General features: G+C 41.3%; 1 protein-coding gene across 1 annotated transcript in view; it reads right to left on the bottom strand.

Moving 5' to 3' along the window:
• Nucleotides 1-1,268: 1,268 nt before the first annotated feature.
• Nucleotides 1,269-21,290, bottom strand: part of TSNARE1 (t-SNARE domain containing 1) — a 310,170-nt gene continuing 290,148 nt past the window's right edge. Inside the window, exon 12 of the mRNA XM_027845038.1 lies at nucleotides 1,269-1,836. Coding sequence (XP_027700839.1) covers nucleotides 1,664-1,836 — 173 coding nt within the window. The 3' untranslated portion in view covers nucleotides 1,269-1,663. The remainder of the gene's footprint in view (nucleotides 1,837-21,290) is intronic.

Raw genomic sequence — 21,290 nt, 5'->3', positions numbered from 1 at the left:
GGATCTTCTCCCGACTCTCTAGACTTCTTTCTCAAACATCATCCAACATCTTTCTAGCCCCAAAAGACCACTCTTCACCAGCAGCCTTCTCACCCTGGAAAAGTCCATTCTCCCTTGTGGCCCCTTCCTCTAATTCAGTTGTTCTTAAATGTTTTGGTCTTGGGATCCCTTTATACTCCTAAAAATTATTGAGGACTTCTCTCCACAGAAATCTTGTGTTTATGAGGGGTGTATTTATCAATACTTAACATATTAGAAATTAAAATGTCTCAGTATTATTATGAAAGTAGTTTTGATCTTATGGATGCTTTAAAAGGTCTCAGGGACTCCCAGGGAACCCTGGGCCACATTTTGAGAGCTGTTCTTTTAATTGATCAGTACCTCCTGAGGCTTCCATTTTAAGGAAAGTGCCCAGGCCAACCAAGTTCACTCTTTTCTTCCTCTCTGGGCTACAAGGCTCTTGCCTCTTTAGACTTCTTTCTCTACCAAGGCCCCTTGCCCCTGGGGGGCACCTTCTTCTAATCCTCACTCCCACTACCACCTTTTACCTTCTTATGGATTGTCTTCCCTCATTAGAATGTAAGCTCCTGGATGACAAGGCTTGTATTTGTAATCCTGGTGCTTAGTACAGAGCCTGGCATATAGGAAGTGCTTAATAAATGCTTGTTGACTTGACTTGACTGGATCAAGGGAAACTAGAGTATCAAATCTATGTTAGCGATTTTTGTTCTGTCATTTCAAGCCCAAAGGTCAGTCTCCTTCTCAGAGAAAACAGAGTTATCAGTTATAATCATCTCATCCACTGCAATCAGTCTTGGCCCTTCTTTGATCACTCACTGTCTTTCCCCCAATATAACAGAAGGAAGAGAAAAAGAAGTTTTTGTTTAGCTTTCCTAGTGAGTATCAGCCTACTCTGAGCTTTAGCATCCCTGATACTATTTTTACAAGACCACTCCATGCTTCTATATTCATCCTTTGTTACTTACCCTCCTTGCTTTCTCTTTCTGTACATGTCTTAAAAAAAAACTAAGTTGAATAACAAGATAAATGAAAATCAAAACAACTCTGAGGTTCCACATCACAGCCAACTAATTGGCAATAACAAAAGAAGGAATAGTCAATGTTGGAGAGGCTGCTGAAAGACAGGCATGCTAATACATTGCTGCTGAACTATTTTTTTTTGATAATTGCATTTTTATTTGTTGTTACAAGGGATGGCTTATTGGGTAGGAGAGGAGGGGGTGGATATATTTAAAAATAAGGTGATGTAAAAGTAAAAAATATCAATGACTTGAAAAATTAAAATCTAAATTGGCCAATGAATTCCTTGTACATCCACATTGGTCTTTTCAGATAATTACATCTCCCCTCCCCACTAACTCCTGTGAAGTTGTTTTCCCTTGTGATTTCAGAATTTCACTGTTAAGAGTTTCTTGTCCTTCCTGGGCTGACTTTACCTGTAGAATTTTAGTAGATAGACTCATATAGCTCTCCTGTGAACCTTTTGAAACCTGCTTTCCAAAAATCTAGGCTATATTTCAGACCTTTCAGCTAAAGTTTGTCATCGTCCTGGGTACAAAGGACAAAAAACGGCAGATCTGATTAATCGAATTAAATCATTCTTCTCTAAGTCTTAGGTGTATCTGAATATACAAAGCTATACCTAGCAAGGGTTCTTCTTGTCAAGGCTCTGCCTGACAAGCTTATTCTTGGATAATATCTGGCTCTCCTGACATTTCAGCAGTCCACTGGAAGAGCACCTCTGGGATGTGCCAGCTCGACCGATACGGCAGTCAGTTTCCCCTGACAATATAGACATAACCGCCATGATCACACCTGTTTCAAAAAGAAAAGAAACAAGAGTATGTGGGAAGGCCAGCATTGATTCCCACATCCCACCTCCCCATTTTATGGAAAGCAGAACAGAAGCAGAGATAGGTTAAGTGACTTGCCAATTGTTGCACAAAATACCAGGGCTGATGGAACTGTGGGATTAGAGTTCAGTAGTCTCCATCCTAGGAGGGGCTTCCTCTCTTCCATAACCTCTCATCACATATCTTAGCCAACATTATAGATAGTTACTAACTACATGGTGACACAGTTGGGGTGTGGGGAATTACCTGCAAGTTCCCAACTATTTCCTTACTCCACAAGGACAATCACATTACCTGAAATTCCACCATTAGAGTCACACCTTTGAGAAGAATGTAATGTCTCTAGTAATGCCTTATTATAGAATAATGAGTAAAATTAATAAGATTACATTTAATTGGGATCAATGGAGAGTCCTTCCTTTAGGTTCAAAAAGTTAGTTGTACAAGTACTAGAAAGGGGAGGTGTAGATAAAGTTCATTTGAAAAGAATCTAGGGTTTCTAATGAACTGTGAGTCTAACTAACACCTGAACAAATCCCCTCAATAACATTCTTGACAAGTGGTCATCCTACCTCTCCCTGAAGAACTGTGGTGATGGAGAACTTACTACCTCAAAAGTCAGCCCCTTGAACTTCATAGCAATGATGACTATTAGGAAGTTTCTCCATATATAAAACTTCTCATGTCAGCAGATCCCCTTCTTGTTTCCCTTGAGAAGATAAGACTTGGAAAGATAGGTGAGAATGGAGAGGGATACCTTTCTAAATTAGGAAGCAGCTAAGCAGTTCAGTGGATAGAGCACTGGGCCTGGAGTCACAAAGATCTGAGTTTAAATCTGGCCTTAGATCCTTACTAGTTGTGTGACCACGGGCAAGTCACTTAACCTCTGTTTGCCTTAATCCACCGGAAAAGGAAATGGCAAAGCACTCCAGTATCTTTGCCAAGAAAACCCCACGGACAGCATTCATATAATGGTCCACAGGGTCACAAAGAGTTAGATCTGACTGAATGACTAAACAACAACTCTCAGACTACAAATTTCAGAAAAGATGCCAACTTTCATTGGAAAGATGGGATGTATAGGGGATGGAAGAAGACTGAGAAAGACCTCTAGTAGAAAGTAGAATTTGAGCTGAGTCCTGAAGGAAGCCAGAGAAGTCAGGAGGTAGGAGTGAGGAGGGAGAGAATTCTAGGAAGTATTGACTTGGGAAATAGGAGCTTGAATTAATCTGGTGACTATGGCATCGCACTGCCATTGAGTAAAACACTTTCCCTAATCTGAGTCTTGGTTTCCCTACCTGTAAAATAAAGGGCTTGGCTCAAATAATCTTCAAGGCTCCTCTATCTGTGGCAGTTACAGCTCTGACATTCTGGGATTCTATGAATCACCTTCTATGATTCAGACCGCAAGATCCCTGTGAGATGAGAGAAGGAAGGGAGAAAGCAGGGGAGAGGGGAGACTTTCTAGAAAAGGTGGGGCCTGAGCTCTACACCCCTGTCAGAGCTGTGGTCCAGATGCCACTTCCAGTGAAGTCTCGCCTGGTGAGCCAAAGAGATCTTTGTCTGCTTCCTTCATGATGCTTGGCTCAGAATCTCTCCTGCTGAGCTCTGCGGGGCTGGATTTCTGACTCAACAACATGTGCTACTTAGAACAATTTACAACCCTCCCTCTCCCTCAGTGACTTTCTGGAAAGTGTGTACAGCATAGACAAAAGAAAATGTCTCCCCTCTTTCATCCTCATTAATTTTTTAACTGCCTGTGGCCTATTTCTCTTCTCCTCAAGATGGTGGGGGGGGGGGGTGGAGGCTCAGTAGGGAAATGGAGGGAGTGATGGACCCAATCTGATTTGGGCATTTTGGTGGAGTAAAACTGATGTGGACATGAAAGAGACTTAATGTTGTCCAGTGAAAAATAGCATCAGTTGAGTGCCAGGAGATCTGAGTTCTAGTACTGCCTCTGACTTATTGTATAACTCTGGACAGGTCATAGAGTATCTCTGGGCTTCAGTATATTTATGTTGAAAATGAAGGAATTCGACTAGTTGTTAAGAGAATCACAGAATTTCAGAGATGGATCTGGTCAGACCCCATCCAAAGTATGAATCTTGTTTAATGCCTTAGGGAATTATAGCAGCACCTCAGAATATTGGAAATGGAAAAGACATCCAAGGTCACCTGATATTGCTGCCTCATTTTATACCTAAGAAATAGAGGTACGACCTGTAAAGACACACAGTTAGCAAGGGAAGAGTTCAGACTGGAATTCAGGTATCCTGTCTACAAGACCAAATACTCAGGATAATCTATGGGTAATGAGTTTGCTCTGATGGTCCAGTAGGAAAATCTCTTGGTTATAGAGTCAACTTTACCGATAACTTGCTGTGTACCCTTAAGGTAAATTTCTCTGGGCCTCAGATGGCCATCTTTAAACTGAATAAAATAACTATGGTGCTTCCAGTACAGTTGAATGTAAAGAACCCTGATCTTGGAGGTAGAACACCTGGATTCTAATATAAACTCTATGACCAACTTGATGAATTTTACTTTGACAAATCACTTCTTTCTGAGTCTATTTTCACTTTTGCAAAATGAGTTGAATCTAGCATTAAATGTACAATCCTTTGGACATTTGAAGAATGTTGTATAATGTTTGGATGCTGAAAATTAACCACTGATTACTTTAATGTATTCACTACTTTTGTAATCATAGAGGTCCTGTGAAGGGTGAGCCTTATTGCTGACTCCTCCTCTACCAGCTCACTCTCCAGTTTGTTAAACCTGGCCTCCTAGAGACAATGATAGCCTCCTCATTGATTAACATTCCCCCACTTTGTCATGCTTTCCTCATCCCAATGATTCTGAACCCCGTACCTCTCATTATACAAACCCTTTTCCCTGTTCTCCCATAGCCTGATACCTTGTTCCTATCTCTTTCAACCCAATTTCCCCCAACATCCTATTCCAGATCTACTCACCCCTTCCACTGTGCTCTCCATAGGTAGCAAACTTATTTTGATCTCAGTTCTACCAATCAGGTAGAATTCTAGAATGCCAGAACATTAATTTTAGATGAGACCTCTTTGACACAAACAAGCGTACTTGACCAGACTATCTCCAAGATGCCTTCTGGCCCCAAACCCCATGCTTCTAAGTTCCTTGTCCTGAAATTAGAGCAGAATGTTGACATACAAAATGTCCTGAATTTTACCCTGCTGAATCAGATTTCCCCTGATTCTAGCTGACTTTTCAATACAATCCTGCTCTACTGTGTCTCCTATGCCAATCATTTTCTGCTGATCATTTAATAACTTCAGTATTAGTTTTTCTCCCGAGTTCTAATCTTGCATAACCAGCTGCATATTGGACAGTTTGAACTGGATGTCCTGTAGGTAGTACAAACTCAACAGGCATTGACTGACATTTCAAGTTCTGAAAGTAGAACTCATGATCTTTCCCTCCAATTCTACCCTTCTTCTTTACTCTCCTATTTCTGTTAAGAAAATCACCATACTGAAGTCATCCCGTTTACATCGTTTGTGTTATCCTCAAATGCACATTCTCTTCACCCCACATACTGAATCAATTGTCTTTTCCTCATTCCCATCCCCACAGGCCCCCTATTTCTCTCACATAGCAACATGACAACTGTTAAAATGATATTCCAAAGGCGTAGGTGTATGACCATCTCACTCCCCTTACTCAAGAAGGTCCACTGGCTCCCTGTTACCTCTAGAATCCAATAAAAATTTTTCTATTTGACATTTATGGCCCTTCACAACCTGGCTCTAGCCTACCTTTCCATCCTTATTATACATTACTTCTCTTCATGCCTTCTTCAGTCCTGTCCAACTCACCCTGTTAATGTTCCTCAGGCAATGTTTTTATCTCCTCTTTTAATGCCTTCATACAGGTTATCTTCCATGCCTGGAATGCACCACCTCCTCAACTCTGCTTTCTAGATTGCTTAGTTTCCTTTGGAGCTCAGCTCAAACACCACCTTCTATATTAGATTTTCCACATCCTCCCACCTCCAGTTACTAGTTTCCTCTCTAAATGATTGCATTTATTTTGTATGTATCTTTCACATACATGCATACACATACATGCATGCATGCATGCATGTATATATATGCTTTTTCCTCCAAAAGATCGCAAGTCTCTTATAGGATAGGGCTCCTTCATTTTTGTCTTTTGATTCCCTGGGATTAGCACATAGGTAGAACACTTACTAAATTCTACTTTATTGATAAAATTACAAACTCACATTCATAGAGTGCTTTATGGTTTGTGAAACACTTTTCTTGGAACTATCTGGAGAAATAGATTGTGTGTATTATTTCTGTTTTACAAGTGATAAAACTGAGACTCAGAGAGATCAAATGATCCTAATGCAGAGGTAAGATTTGAACCCATATCTCCTAACTCCAAGACTAGGGTTCTTTTCACTGAACTACCCTGGGCTCTCCATTTCTGCTCTAATGAGACTTCATGTACACATTTCCCCCAGAGACAAAAAGTGACTTGATCAAATTTGCAATGAATTTGTGGCAAATCTGGGACTCATATATTATGACTACAGCCTTTCTGGATGTTCCATGGGCCACCAGTCAAGTACCTTGACCTGGTTCTGAAGAAATGGGTAAATTGAAGTTAAAGAATAATGGCCTAAGAGGCAGCTAGATGGCACAGTGGATAGAGCTCCAGCCTTGGAGTCAGGAGGACCTGAGTTCAAATTTGGCCTCAGATACTTGACACTAGCTATGTGACCCTGGGCAAGTCACTTAACCCCAATTGCCTCACCAAGAAGCAAAAAAAAATAAATAAATAAAAGAATAATGGCCTAGACTGGCATATGAATTAAACCTATAGGTCTTACTGGATGAAAGACTCAAATATGAATAGGCAGTGTGATATGACAGACATATGTAATATATATTTATAGTTTGTATATGTTCATACATAAAATATTTATGTTATAAAATATATTATATAGTATAAATATAAACTACTTATATATAATATATAATACTGTAAATATAAATCTCTATTTTTATCTATTATATATACATAAATATGGTCATAAGCTTCATAAAAAGAAGTCCAGTGCATAGAATACTGGACCCAGGGTCAGGAAGACCTGAGTTTAAATCCAACCTCAGAGACTTACTGGCTATGTGACTCTGGGCAAATCACTTCAGTTTCTGCATCTATTAAAATAGCACCTACCTCCCAGGGTTGTTTTGAGGATAAAAATTAGATATGTGTAAACCTTTGCAAAACTTAAAGCACTATATAAGTGCTAGTTATTATGATAATGAGGAGGAGGAGGAAGATGAATGCAGCAGTCCTGTTCTACTTTCCCCTCTTTAGACCTCCATCTGTGGTATTGTATTCTGTTCTGAATAGTGTATTTTAGAAGGGACATGGATGAACCTTGTCATGGGTCGGATTAGGATGGGGAGAGGAATGGAGACCACCATTTTTTATATGACGTTGAATTTCTTTTCATGAAACCTATGAACATATTTTATATATACAAAAAAATAGATATAGATATAGATATATGTATGTATGTATGTATGTATTATGTATATTATATATGAAGGGTTCATTTGAAAGAACTCAAGGTGATTAGCCTGGATGAGGAATGACTTGGGATTGGGACATGATCTTCATCTTCAAATATACAAAGGATTGCTCTGGTGCAAAAAAAGGAGACATTCTAGCTTCTGAGGGCATAATTAGGAGCAGTGAGGAGTGCATGCAGAAAGGCAGATTTCAGCTTAACGGAATGAAAATCTAACCATTAACATTGTCCCACAATGGGATGGAACATCTTCATGGGACATCTATCCCTAGAAGGGCTCATTGGGAAGCTAGATCATCACTTGTTGAGGCTACTGTTGAAAGAATTTCTCATCCAGCCCAGAATGGATTAGAAACCACTTCTTCTACCTAGAGCTCCTTCCACCTGAGTTTTGTTCTAGCTCTAGTGAGACAGGATAGCAGAGTGAATAGGAGGGTGATCTTGGAGTCATGAAGACTTGTGTTTACATCCTTCCTCTGGCTCATACAACCTGGATGGTTCCATGATGGTCCATCATTCACACCTCATCATTAAAATGGAAAAGCCAGCCTTTGACAGCCTCTGGACCTGAAGCCACCACACCTTGCTGGCTAAAAGAGGATAAATGGCAGAAGACTGGCTGTTATTTCTTCTTCATTGACCCATATCCCTGGCACACGGTAAGTGAGCCACTCATGATAGTACCTTGAAGCAGCTATTCATTCTCCTAATTAGGGGCTGGGATGTGTCCATTCTCATGTCATGCCACCTACAGGGGCTTCTCTCCATCTCGTCAATTAGTCCCTCTGTGATACTCGGACTCTCCAAAGATGCAGAGCCCAGAGCTTATTAGAGAGCTTTTTACATCCTTCAATAATTCCTTGGCAGGACTAGGAGTTTCAAAGACCTGTCCTCCTCCACAAATTTCTATCTTTGGAGTGTGCACCTGGCGTGGTGCTCTTCAGCTTCTGAGTGAGCTGTTCGGCTGGGCTGTTTACTGCCCCAAATGATAGACAGACTACTTGGTGGTACAGGGGAAAGGGCATTGGATTGAGTCAGAAGACCTGGGTTCACAAAACCATGGAATATTCAAGCTGGATCTCAGAGGTCACTCAGCCAAAGACGAACTCTACATTATCCCAGATGAGAAGTCATCCATTCTCCACTTGAGGATCACCAGTAATGGGCGATTCACTATCTCCCTTGTCTGGCCATTCTATCTTTCCATACCCTTTTGGAAAAGTTGTTGTAAATTCTCCTCCCACCCCTCAATTCTGACTGAACTCTGCCTTCTACCCCTTGCTCCTTCTTCTGGCCACTGAAGCCAAATAAAACAAACCTGATTTTTTCCTCACTAATGTTTTCTCCTCTGTCCTAAACATCCCCAGTTCCTTTGACTGATCCTCCAAAGGCATGGTCTACCATCCTTTCACCTTTTGACTTCCACTTTCTAAATATGTCCCCTTTTGTTTGCCTGTGTCCTTTTGAAATAAGGTGACTGGAATGGATGAATGAGCACCAGACTCCCAGTGGAGTGTGGCCAGAGCTTGGCCTATCTTTCTCTCTAGGCTGTCATTGGGTCCTATATAAATGTGAAAGGATAACGACATTAATCCCCCTGTGTAAAGTAGAACAGAATGAATAAAATGGACTAGGAAGAATCTTAGTGCTGATAGCATCTCATCCAAATCCCCTCATTTTACGAAGGATATCTGAAGGCAAGAGAGGGGAAATACCTTGCTCAAGGTCAGTAGTCTTTGGTCAATGTCCCTGAGCCCCTGCTTATCCATCTCTAAAATGGGGGTGACAATAGCACCTTCTTCATAGGGCTGTTGTGAAGATCAAATGAGATAATATACATAAAGAACTTTGCAAGAGACATGTAATCAGGAACTCTTATTGAGAAACAGCAAGGTGGAGTAGTGGATAAATCACTAGACTCAGAGTTAGGAAGACCCAAGTTCAAATCCTGCCTTAGACACTCACTGGCTGTGTGACCCCAGGCAAGTCAATTAACTTCTATTTGCCTTAGTTTGCCCATTGGTAAGATGGGTATAATGCTAGAACCTACCTTACATGGTTATTGTGAGGATAAAAATGAGTTACTGTTTTTAAGTATTTTTCAAATGTTAAAGTGCTATTTAAAATGCTATTATTGGAATGGAAAGAGAAACTATGGTGCTGTGGAAAGAGTTCTGATTTTGGAGTGAGAGGGTCTGGGTTTGCATCCTGCCTCTTTCACTTTTCCCTCATGTTACCTTGGGCTTAATCTTTCTGGGACTCTGTTTCTTTAACTATAGAGTGAATACTAGCTGGCCTTCATGGTCCCTTCTAGCTCTAAATCCCTGGAGAATATGATTCTCATTCCACCTCCACAACTTTCTAGCTATGGAATCTTGGCCAGCTAGGGTGCTCAGTGTACACAGCACTGGTCTTGGAATCAAGAATACTCATCTTCATGAGTTCAAATCTAGCTCTGTGACCCTGGGAAAGTAACTTAACCCTGCTTGCCTCAGTTTCCTCAACTGGAAAATGAGCTGGAAGAGAAAATGGCAAACTACTCCAGTATCTCTGCCAAGAAAACCCCAAATGGGGTCATGAAGAATCGGGCATGATTGAACAACCACAACAACAAACCTTGGTAAAGACATTCTTCTCATATGAACCTTACTTCTCTCCTTTGTAAAAATGAGGGGTTGAGATTTTATCATTTCTAAAGACCCTTTCCACTCTATGAACCAGGTGCTTTTGTTCCCGTGCTGAACTTCTGAAGCTAGCAGTGTCTGAATGGCAGACAGGATGTCCCGTCCTAACCTGAATCTTTGGAGACCTCCCAGTTCTCATTTTAATAATATTGATCGCTCACCTTCCTTTATACGCATCTTTTCAGTTTTTGAGGCACTTTGATATCCTCTACCTCCTTGGATCCTCACAATATTCCTTGCCTCATAGGTTCATAGAGTTAGATCTAGGAGAGACCTTTTAGGTCATTTGGTCCAACCTGTCCATTCTATAGATTAGGAAAATGAGGTCTAAAGATTTTAAGTGACCTCCCCAAGGACTCAGGTAGCAGAGGCTGGCCTAGAACGCCTGTCCTATGAATCCACACCCAACACTTTCCATCACACCACACTACCTGGGCAGTTGGCAGAGATTCTGATCTCCATTTTACAAGTGGGGAAAACTGAGGATTAGAGTCAACAGTAAAGCTAGGCCTGAATCATGTCTCTTGGGCCCAATCCTGGGGTCTTTTCATAATATCACATCTCCCACCCTGACTAACATCAATGCATTATTATTACCAGCAATAATGACATTAATAACAACAGCTCTCACATTTGTCTCACATTTTATTTCTTACAAAGGGTTTTCTTCAAAATAGTTATATGAATCAAGCAGTGCCACTGAAAGTATTACATTTTACAGATGAAATAACCGAGAGTCAAAGAAATGGAATGATTTGCTCTTGGTCACTTATTTCAGTACTTTAGGAATCTGTGATTTCATCTATGTGGAAACTACCTCTAGCCATGCACTGAGGCTGAATGGTCACTCGGTTTGCTGTGGTCAGTCAATAAGCATTTATCAGTCACTCACCATACTCCAGGCACTGTGCTAAGCACTAGGGATACAAAGAAAGGCAAAAGACAGTCTGTGCCCTCCAGGAGCTCACAGTCTAATGGGGTAGATAACATGACAACAGCTACCAACAAGATATAGACAGGATAAACTGAAGATAATCAATAAAGGGAAGGCACTCGAATGAAAGGGGATCTGAAAAGGCTTCTCATGGAAGACAGAATTTTAGCTGAGACTAAAGGACTAAGGGAGCCAGGGAAGCCAGGAGGCAGAGAGCAAATGGGAGAGTATTCCAGGCATGGAGGACAATCACTGGCAATTCCTAGAGGCTGGGGACAAATGTTTTGTGTGTGTATGGACAAGAAGGGCAGTGTCACTAGTTCAGAGAGAGGGAGAGAGAGTATATTGGGGTAGTAGGAGTAGGGAGCTGGAGGTTGTGATCATGTAAGTTTTAAGAAGACTGGTAAGGTCTTCTCAAGGTAGGGATGGGTGGGGCAAGTGAAAAGGTTTTGAACGCCAAATAGTATTTTACATTTGATCCTGGAGGTGATAGGGAACCATTGATAAGGAATAACACGGTCTTCTTTATGCTTTAGGAATGTTAATTTGACAGCTGAGGGGATAGACTAGAGTGGGGAGAGCCTTGAGGTAGGCAGACCCACCAGTAGGCATGAGGTGATGAGGACCTGCACCACTGCGGTGGCAGTGTCAGAGGATAGAAGGGGTTATATATTCAAGAGATGTTACATGTTGATGGAATTTGATTGATGGAATTTGGCAACAAATTGGGTATAGAAAGGATCAGCTATGGGGAAGTTCTCCACTTAGTTCATTGGCTAGACTCAATAAAATCGTCATCATCATCATCAAATTTCCACATAACTCTGAGATTCTGTAACTCAATAATTCTACGAATAATCAAAGTCACTCCAAAATGAATGAGCTATATTTTGCACGACTTCATAGGTATGACTGATATCAGATTGCTTGCCTTCTCAATGATTGGAGGAAAGACAGGAGGGTGGGAGAGAATTTGGAACTGAAAATATTTTTAAATGAATGTTAAATTTAAAAAAAAAAATAACAAAGTAAATGAGCTGCCTTCCGAGGTCTTCCTCACGGGAGGGCTTCAAGCAGAGGCCAGATGACTAATTCTTGGGGATGCCATGCTAGGAATCCCTGTTTGGTTATAAATTGAACTGGATGACCTTGGAAGTCCCCTCCAGCTCTGAGATTTGAGGCAGGGCAGGGCTCCCACCAGATTACACCCCCAAACCAGGTCACCATTTTCACCTGGCCTGTGGCAGCTCAGGTCAATGCTGTTTGTGGATGACCATCATTCTGCCTGTAAACACGGCTGAGTCTACATCCCTGAGAAAGAAGAGGCCTCTTTCCAGGAGGCAGAAATCAATTTCATTCTGAGATATTCCTAGCCTTTTCATTTAGAGAGCAATAAAATCCTATTTGCCTCCAAGTCTGAGTTTTCTGTGTTGTTGGGTTTTCTTTTCCCCCTAGCCCCCTTTGCAGAAAATGCCAGCAAGCTTTTGACTCCCAGCAGCTGCCCTGTGTGCAAGCTGCCGCTGTGAAACCTTATAACATGTTAGGGTTTTTTAATGAAACCAATTTATATCCGTTTGCAGTAGTGAAAGGGCTCAGCCAACTTAATTTCATTTCATTTTCTGGGCATGAGCGGCCAGAGGAGCTTTCACGATTTCTCATCGAGCTCTTACTCCCTGGCATGGGAGCAGCCAATTTCACTGGATTTCGTGGCCAAACCCAATTTGACAGTCCCTTGACTGGCTCTGGCAGAAGGGACGGCATGGGGCTTAAAGTCGAGAGGACCGGATTTGAATCCTGGCCCCACTAGTTAGTTATTAGTTGTGCAGTCATTTACGAAGCGACCGAATCCCTGAGTCGGAGAACTGGAAGAGGACTCAGAGGAAACTCGTCTAGTCTAACTCGAACCAAACTGGGAATTCAGCCCTGTTATTTCTCAATGGAAACCCTGACAAGCAGCCCTCAGGCCTTCCCAGGAAGCCCTCCCACCATCAAGGATTTAGCTTGTCTTTAGGCAGCTTATGCTGCTTTGGGCCAGCCCTGAACAAGAAGGAGAACGTCCTTTGATTGGGCCAAAATTCACCCCGTGGCTACTCCCATCCCTTGCTCCTATGTCTGCCCACTGAGGCCAAGCAGAAAAACTCCTCTACTATGTGACGACGGCCCGTAGCTATCATGTCCCCACGAAGTCTTCTGTTTTCCAGGCAAAATATCCCCAGTTCTTTCAACGAATCTTCCTATGGTATGGATGTCTGGGGTTCTTCACCATCCTGCTTCCCTCCTCTGGATACTCTCCCCTCTCCCACCAATGCCCCTTCATTATGAGAGGCATCAGAACTCAGTAAGGGGCAGTCCTGCTGAACTCTACCCTGCTCAGACCACAATGCAGCTCTAATACCTGACCACAACACCGCAGATGGAGTCTGATCAGGGCAGAGGACAGCAAGAGTATCCTTTACCTAGTTTTGCATATGATACTTCTCTTAATAAAGGCTAAGACCAGTGGAGTGGCCCGGGGGATAGTGTGCCAGGCCTGGAGTCAGGAAGACTCATCCTTGTGAGTTCATATTTGGCCCCAGACACTTACGAGCTGTGTTACCCTGGGCAAGTCACTTACCCCCGTTTGCCTCAGTTCCCTCATCTGTAAAATGAGCTGAAGAAGGAAATGGCAAACCACTCCAGTATCTTTGCCAAGAAAACCCCAAATGGGGCCACAAAGAGTCGAATCCAACTGAAATGAGTGAACAACAACAACATCACATTAGTTCCCTATTTTCAATTATATCATGCTGCTGACCTTTCTGGACCTGTTTCCTCATACAACAACAACAACAACAACAATGGTAACTAGCATTTATTTAGAGCTTTAAGGTATACAAAGCACTTTTATAAATATTATCTCATTTTATCCTCACAACAACCATGGGAGGTAGGTGCTATTATTATACCCATTTTACAGATGAGGAAAACTGAGGCAGACAGAAGTTAAGTGACTTTTCCAGGGTCACACAGTTGGTAAGGGTCTGAGGTGAGATCAGAACTCAGGTATTCCTGACCCCACATCCACCACTCTATCCATTGCATCACCTTACTGTAGAATGTTTTACTAGGTTTTCCTTACAGTGTCTCATTAAGAGAACAGGATGTGCTTTGGGAAGGTGCTGATGATTCAGCCTACAACCTTCAAGTTTGGAAAAATGTCCACACACACACACACACACACACACCCTCAATCTGATTATGATGAAAATTGGGGAAGTTTGTATCCAAAGCTATTCTTCAGGCTCCTGTCTTCATGCATTGCATTGGTTATTCCCCATGTCTGGAATGCTCTCCCTCTCAGCCTTAGAATCCTTGGCTTCCATTAGGACTCATTAGCATGAAAATGCTAATGCCTTCTCCTTTTAGATTACCTTCATCTACTCAGATAGATAGATAGATAGATAGATAGATGAATAGATGGATGACTGGATATATATATAGAGAGATAGATTAATAGATAGATGACTAGACGGATAGATAGATCGATGGATAGATAAATATATGGATTACTAGATAGATGGAGAGATGGATGACTAGATAGACAGAGAGATAGATGATAGATAGATGAATAGATGGATAGATAGATTGATAGATGAATAGATAGGTGGACGAATAGATAGATAAATAGATAATTTATAGATAGAAATATATAGACATAACTTATATGTACCTTGTTACTTACATGCTATCTTCTCTACTATAATGTAAATTCCTTGAGAGAAAGGACTGATTTTGCCTTTCTTTGAATACCCAAGGCTTAGCAAACATAGTAAGTTCCTAATAAATGTTTATTGAATAATGGACTGATTGACCTCCACCAGGAGGCCTTTCCTGGTTCCCCTAACTCTTAGTGCCACTCTCTCTAAGATGTCCCTCCATCTATTTATTTTATGTTCTGATTTATAAATGTTATTTCCCTCATCAGGACGTAAGCTGAGGGCAGGGGATGTTTTTGCTTTTTTTCTTAGTATCCTCCAAACTTAGCATAGTCCCTAATACATACTAAGTGCTTAATAAATATGTGTTGATCAACTGATTGAGTAAGTGAATGCATCGTAGGTTATCCTTCTTCCATTATCAAGAAGATAAAGAGTTGAGTGAATTATATTGTTTCTTTCCTGTTGGATTTTGCCTGATCACACACGAATACTATCAATGCCATAACTATTAAAATCGCCATTACCATCACTGCTACTACCACAAACAGAATGTCTCAAGGAGACAACCTCAAATTATTCTTTGCTAATGTAAAGAACATTGAAATGTAAGGGTGTGTATGTATACATGTATTTTTAAGTGTCCCTACATAAACATATAAGGAGTTAGTAATTTGTAAAAGGTTATAAAAATGTAGGTTATTGTTACTGTGTTTATTAAAATAATCATAGCAGTAGCAATGCGTAATAGAATGGAGTGGGGATAGGGTAGTGGATAAGAGTGATGAGCTTACATGACAAAGAAGCTGAGCATTTTGGGGGCTTCATCAAGGGGGTGGTTGTTGTTGTGTTTGTCCTTTGTTCCTAAAGAGGTAAAATTGTCCTGGTGCTTTGTGAGATTGGAAAGAGCTAGGTTGCATTGAAGTTGTTCTGAGATCTAGCCAAGGAAGGAGAAAAGGTAGAAATGGAGGTGTAAAGTAGAGAAATGGTTTGGCAAATGCAGCACTCTCTTGTGACCACTGTCCATCCTTCATCCTCTAGAATGTTAGAGTGGAAGACAGAAAGGAAGAAAGAAAGGAAGGAAGGAAGGAAGAAAGAAAGGAAGGAAGGAAGAAAGAAAGAAAGAGAGAGAGAGAAAAAAAGAGAGAGAAGGAAGAAAGGAAGGAAGAAAAAGAAAGTGAGAGAGAAAGAAAAAAGGTTAGCATGGTAAAGCAAAATAAAGAATAGACTTGGATCCAAATCCTGAATCTGGCATTCATTGACATGTGACCATGGACAAGTCACTTAACCTCTATAAGACTCAGTTTCACCTGTATAATGGGGATAATAATATTTCACTATTTAATTCACAGTGTTTTTCTAGGTATAATGGAGGTAAATATTATACTTTTGCTATGCTTGGCCTTGGCCTGGGCCTACAATGTAGATACTACTAAAGAAACATGCTTGAGTCAGAGCAGATTGGGGTGGAGTGAGGAGCTTCTGTTTGCCCCTACTGTATAGGGAAGTGCATTATAAGATGTAAGTCAGAATAGAAATGGCTGAAATATAGTGTGGTTTAGTGGAAAGAGTATTGAATTTCAATTCAAAAGACCAGAGTTCGAATTCCAACTCTACCACTTAACTATCTTTCTGACACTTGAGTATGTCATCTCACCTCTGTGAGTCCCATCCGCAAATGAAAGATAGTAATTCCATAGGGGCAGAGAGGTGGCACAGTGGATAGAGCACCAGCCCTGAAGTCAGAAGGACCTGAGTTCAAATCCAGCCTCAGACCAAACACTTGACACGTACTAGCTGTGTGACCTTGGGCAAGTCACTTAACCCCAATTGCCTTACCAAAACAAGAAAAGAAAGAAAGATGGTAATTCCTACAGGGGGCCCCCAAACCCCCTGTGATATACTTATGGAAAGATAAAGTCACACAATGAGTCACAGTCTCAGTCTTTGAAGGAGCATACACATGGATGAGCTCCCAGATGTATTAAAATATTGATGTAATATGCATAAAAGCTACCTCACAGGATTGTTGTGAAGATCAATGGCCATTTCCCAACCATGCCCAGCCCATGCCTTCTTTCCAATCCCTTTTGAAAAACTGTCTTCCTCCCAAAAAAAAGAAAAAGAAAAATTGTCTTCCTTTATTAGAAGGTAAGCTCTTGAGAACAAGGAATGTTTTGCTTTCTTGTCTTTATATGTCTAGCACCGAGCACAGTTCAGAGGAAGCCTTTAATAAACGCTTTTTTCCCATTAATTTACATGTAGATATGTGTTAAACACTTGGTAAATCTCAAAGTGATATGTATCATTAATGGGCCCAGGAGACAGAGGGAGATTCTGAGGGGAAAGGCAAGTGGTGAGAGGAGGCTGGAGCGGTGAAGGATGCTTAGTGGGATCAGTGTCAGGGAGATGATGGAACTGAAGACTGCCTGGGAAATTCTGGAAAAGGAATAGAATGGCCCTATAGAAATTCTCAGGGCACCCATGTTGAGGGGCCTTAGCACCTTCCCAGACACTGTCTCATTCATCCCCCCCCCCCCGCAGGTAATTATCTCCAGGAGAAGAGATTTCTAGTCACTGGAAGGTGGACTGAGCCCCTGGGATCCCAGGGGAACTGGATGAAAATCACATTTCCATTTGCCAGGGACATTATCTCCCTTACCTCCCCTGCACCATCTCTGTCATCCAGCCAAGCCTGCCTCCTTACCATCCTCACTCTATCTCCGAGCATTGCTCCTTTTTTTTTCCAACTCCCTAACCAGGACTTCCTTCCTCCCTCCTCTCTTTCAGTGACTAATGTATGGTCCAAGCTTAGGGTAATATAAAAGTTCATTGATACAAAAGGATCACTGTGGGCTGGGGGAGTCAGGAAGGCTTCCTTAGGAAGGCAGGGAAGCTAAACCTGATCTTGGAAGGATGAGTAGGGCTTGGATAGACAGGGCAAGAGCTGCGGGCTGCCTGAGAAGTCAAGTCACAACAAGCCCCTCCTACATGATGGTCTGGGGATACTAAGAAAGAAAGGCAAAGACAGTCCCTGCCCTCAAAGAGCTCACAGCCTAATGCAGAAAACAACATATAACTATGTACCAATGACATACGTACAGGTTACAGGTGGAGACGATCCCAGAGGGAAGGCACAAGCCTGAAGGGGGATGCAGAAAGGCATGTAGCAGAAGGGGATTTGAACGGAACTCCGAAGGAAGCCAGGGAAAGCATAGTGCATCTTAGAGGATGCTGAAGGGCTTCTTCAATTGAAGGATAATAGGAAATGTTTAACCTCTTGTGAGGGGGAACCCCGCACCTACCGAAGCAGCCCTCTCCAATTTGAGACAGCTTAAATTACGGTGAAGTTCCCCATGAATCCAGCCAAAATCTGCCCTTTGGTAACTTCCATCTAGAGCTCCAACCGCAAGAGAGCATAAGAATTCTAATCCCTCTTCCACGTAAAGGTCTGCAAATGCTTGAAATCGGTTACTGTGGCTCCTCCATATTCTCTTTTCTAGGCTTAACATGCTCATTTGGAATCTTCAGCTATCCATACCTGCCATGATCTCAAGGCTTCCCGCAGTCCTAGAGGACATACACGGACTTCCTAGACTTTTCAGAGATCTTGCCTTGGGCAATAAGCCTGTGAGCATGGAAAGTGCACTTTAATTTGCATGTTATTTGCATATACCTGCTAAAAATGGGCTGCCTGCTTTAGAGAGCTTTTAGAAAGACATATTGTCTCTAACTAGAAAGGGGGCGTGAACATCCATTCGCAAAGGCCTTCACCTCTGCCTCCCCTTTGCCCTAGACTCAGTCCCACACAGCAATCCCCCCTCATTCAACAGCCAAAGGAACCCACTTTTTTTTCTTCCTCTCTAGCTTTGCAGCAGTCTTACTTTGTGACCTTGGGCAAGGCACTTACTTTTTACTGATGGGGTTACTGAAACTCAAAAAAGTGTACCAGCCAGAAAGGGTAGACTCAGTGTCTGGTCTTGGAGTTTTGGGCTCACAAAAGTGTTTTGCACCTATTCAAATACCCCATGATCTGTGATCTTACTTGTTGTATACTCTCTCCAACAGATTGCCCATCCTGTGTGACTTTTGTCCATATCCTCCCATAAATTAGACGCAAAAGGTCCACACATCATGCTAGAAGTCATCCTTGATGTCTCCTAATGTTGAAAGGATACCAGTGGTGCACCCTGGCTGTCCAGCTGTCATCCCTTGCCCTCTAATGCAACCAATCTATCTTCTCTTTCTAGTGTGAATTTACCTGATTGCATATTTTACTCCTCTTCTTCGGTGTTTCTCATTTTCTATATCTCCTCATATGTGACATATGGCTTCCCTTGCTTCCTTCAAAGTTTAGCTAGAATCCCACCTTCTGCAAGAAGCCTTTCCCAATCTCCCTTAATGCTAGCATATTCCTTTGAGATTAACTCCAATTTATTCCTGTATACTTCATGTTTAAAGATAGTTGTTTGCATGCTGTCTTCCTAATTAGATTGTGATGTGCATGAAGGTAGGGATTATTTTCTTTTACCTTTCTTTGTATCCCCAGTGCTTAGCACAGTGCCTGGCACATTGTTGTTATTCAGTCATTTCAGTCATGTCTGACTCTTTGTGACCCTATCTGGGGTTTTCTTGGCAATGATACTGGAATGGTTTGCCATTTCTTTCTCTGGCTCATTTTAAAGAGGAAACTGAGTGCCTGGCACATAATAAGTGCTTAATAAAGACTTGTTGACTTGATTCTTAGTTATGTATTGCAGCCTGTTTATATCCATTATAAGCCTCTCCACTACCCTCTTTTATGGTATTCATTATCAATGAACAATTATGCTCCATGCCTTGTTGGTATTAAAAAGATGGACCTTTGCTTCCATTCATTATCTCACTTGATCCTAACACCAGCCCTCTGAGAGAGGCAAGACAAAAAATTATGTTACTCTTTTATAGATGAAGCAACTAAGGCTTAGAGAGAAGTGATTTAGCAAATGTTAGAGAAGATCTCAAATGCAAGTCTTATTGTTTCAAGGTCTCCAAATATTTCCTATGATCTCCTTCGATCCTGACACTTAAGGCCCGCATCATAACTGAAGCTAAAGTTTTCTGATAGCATCATATAATGCTAAGAGACCTGGGCTTGGAGTCAAGAGGAAACTGGGGTCAATTTCCTTCTCTGTTATTTAATAGCTGTATGACAAGGAGCAAATCATTTCTCTCCTCTGAGCCTTAGTTTCTTCACCTGTAAAATGGAGATAATGTTATCTATAATTATTTTTCTTATAACCTACGCAAAATACTATACTTAATTCTCCATTTAGCCAGATGTTATTATATATGCATGAAGGACTGTACTTGGTCTCCTTGACTTCAGAGGGTGGAATTAGGAGCAATGTAAGGAAGTTAAAAGGAGAGATATTTTAGGCTGATAAAAGGGAAAACTGTCTAATGATGTACTTCTAATGGAATTCAGTGAAATACACATACATCCAAGCAACTAACTCTTTATTAATTGGCCACTGTATGCAAGGTATTATGCTAGGAACTCAGAATACAAAGACATGTCCTTGCATGGAATCTAGAGTTGAAAGCTGGGTTAGCCATTCTTCAGAAAAATAAATGTTGGAAAAAGATATGGCCTGCTATTAAAAAAAAACCTCCAAATTGATCAATTTAAACAAGGTATACATGCTGAAAAATGGGAATTAGATGGAGAGAATGGATACTAACATTAGTCATTACTACTTCATGAAGAAGTTCAACCAATAAAAATCAATCATCATGAAAGGTCTAACTCTAAAGGAACCTAGAAACACTTTAGGTAGTAAGCATTTGATCTCTTTGTCAGATAGAGATAGGGAAGCCAAGAGCACCAATGGATTAGTCCTTGAGGTGGTTTGTAAAATCTTATGGCAAAGCATTCTAGAAGATAATGAGCAGTAACAACTTAGAGTTGCATTACTTTAAATAAGTTATTTTGTCTCTTTGGGCCTTCGTTTTCTTATGTGTAAAATAATTAGGTGGCTTATAAGGTCCTTCTAAACTGTAAGTTCTATGATTTTAATTAGAGCTATCAAAAAGTGGAGTGGACTATCTTAACAGTCAATGTTTCCATCATTGGAAGCTTCCAAGTAGAGGCTGACTCCCAGAGCCTCAGTTTTCTCTTCTGTCAAATGATATTGATAAACTAGAATGTTCACCAACTGCCAGTTAGAATCTCCAGTCCGATTTCACAAAGGCAATCCCATATTTACTATGTCTCAAGTGGAATCAATTGCCTTCCATCCAAACTCATCCCTCCTCCAAACTTTTCTATTTCTGTTGAGGGCACCATCCTTCCTTTGCTTTGCCTCCAACATGATCCAATTCTCTGTCAAGTCTTGCAATTCTACTCCCACACCCACCTCTTGACTCTCACAGCTATCATCCCGGTTCAGGCCCTCATCACCTCTCATCTGGACTTGCATCAGAGCCCAGATTCGATTCCCAGCTTTCAATCTCTTCCCTTTCCAATTCCTGGTC

The sequence above is a fragment of the Vombatus ursinus genome, unplaced genomic scaffold (genome assembly GCF_900497805.2).
Source record: "Vombatus ursinus unplaced genomic scaffold, bare-nosed wombat genome assembly UNPS02005236.1, whole genome shotgun sequence".
NCBI lineage: Eukaryota > Metazoa > Chordata > Mammalia > Diprotodontia > Vombatidae > Vombatus > Vombatus ursinus.
The sequence above is the reverse complement of the archived record's forward strand: the minus strand, read 5'-3'. Positions and strand labels throughout refer to the sequence as shown.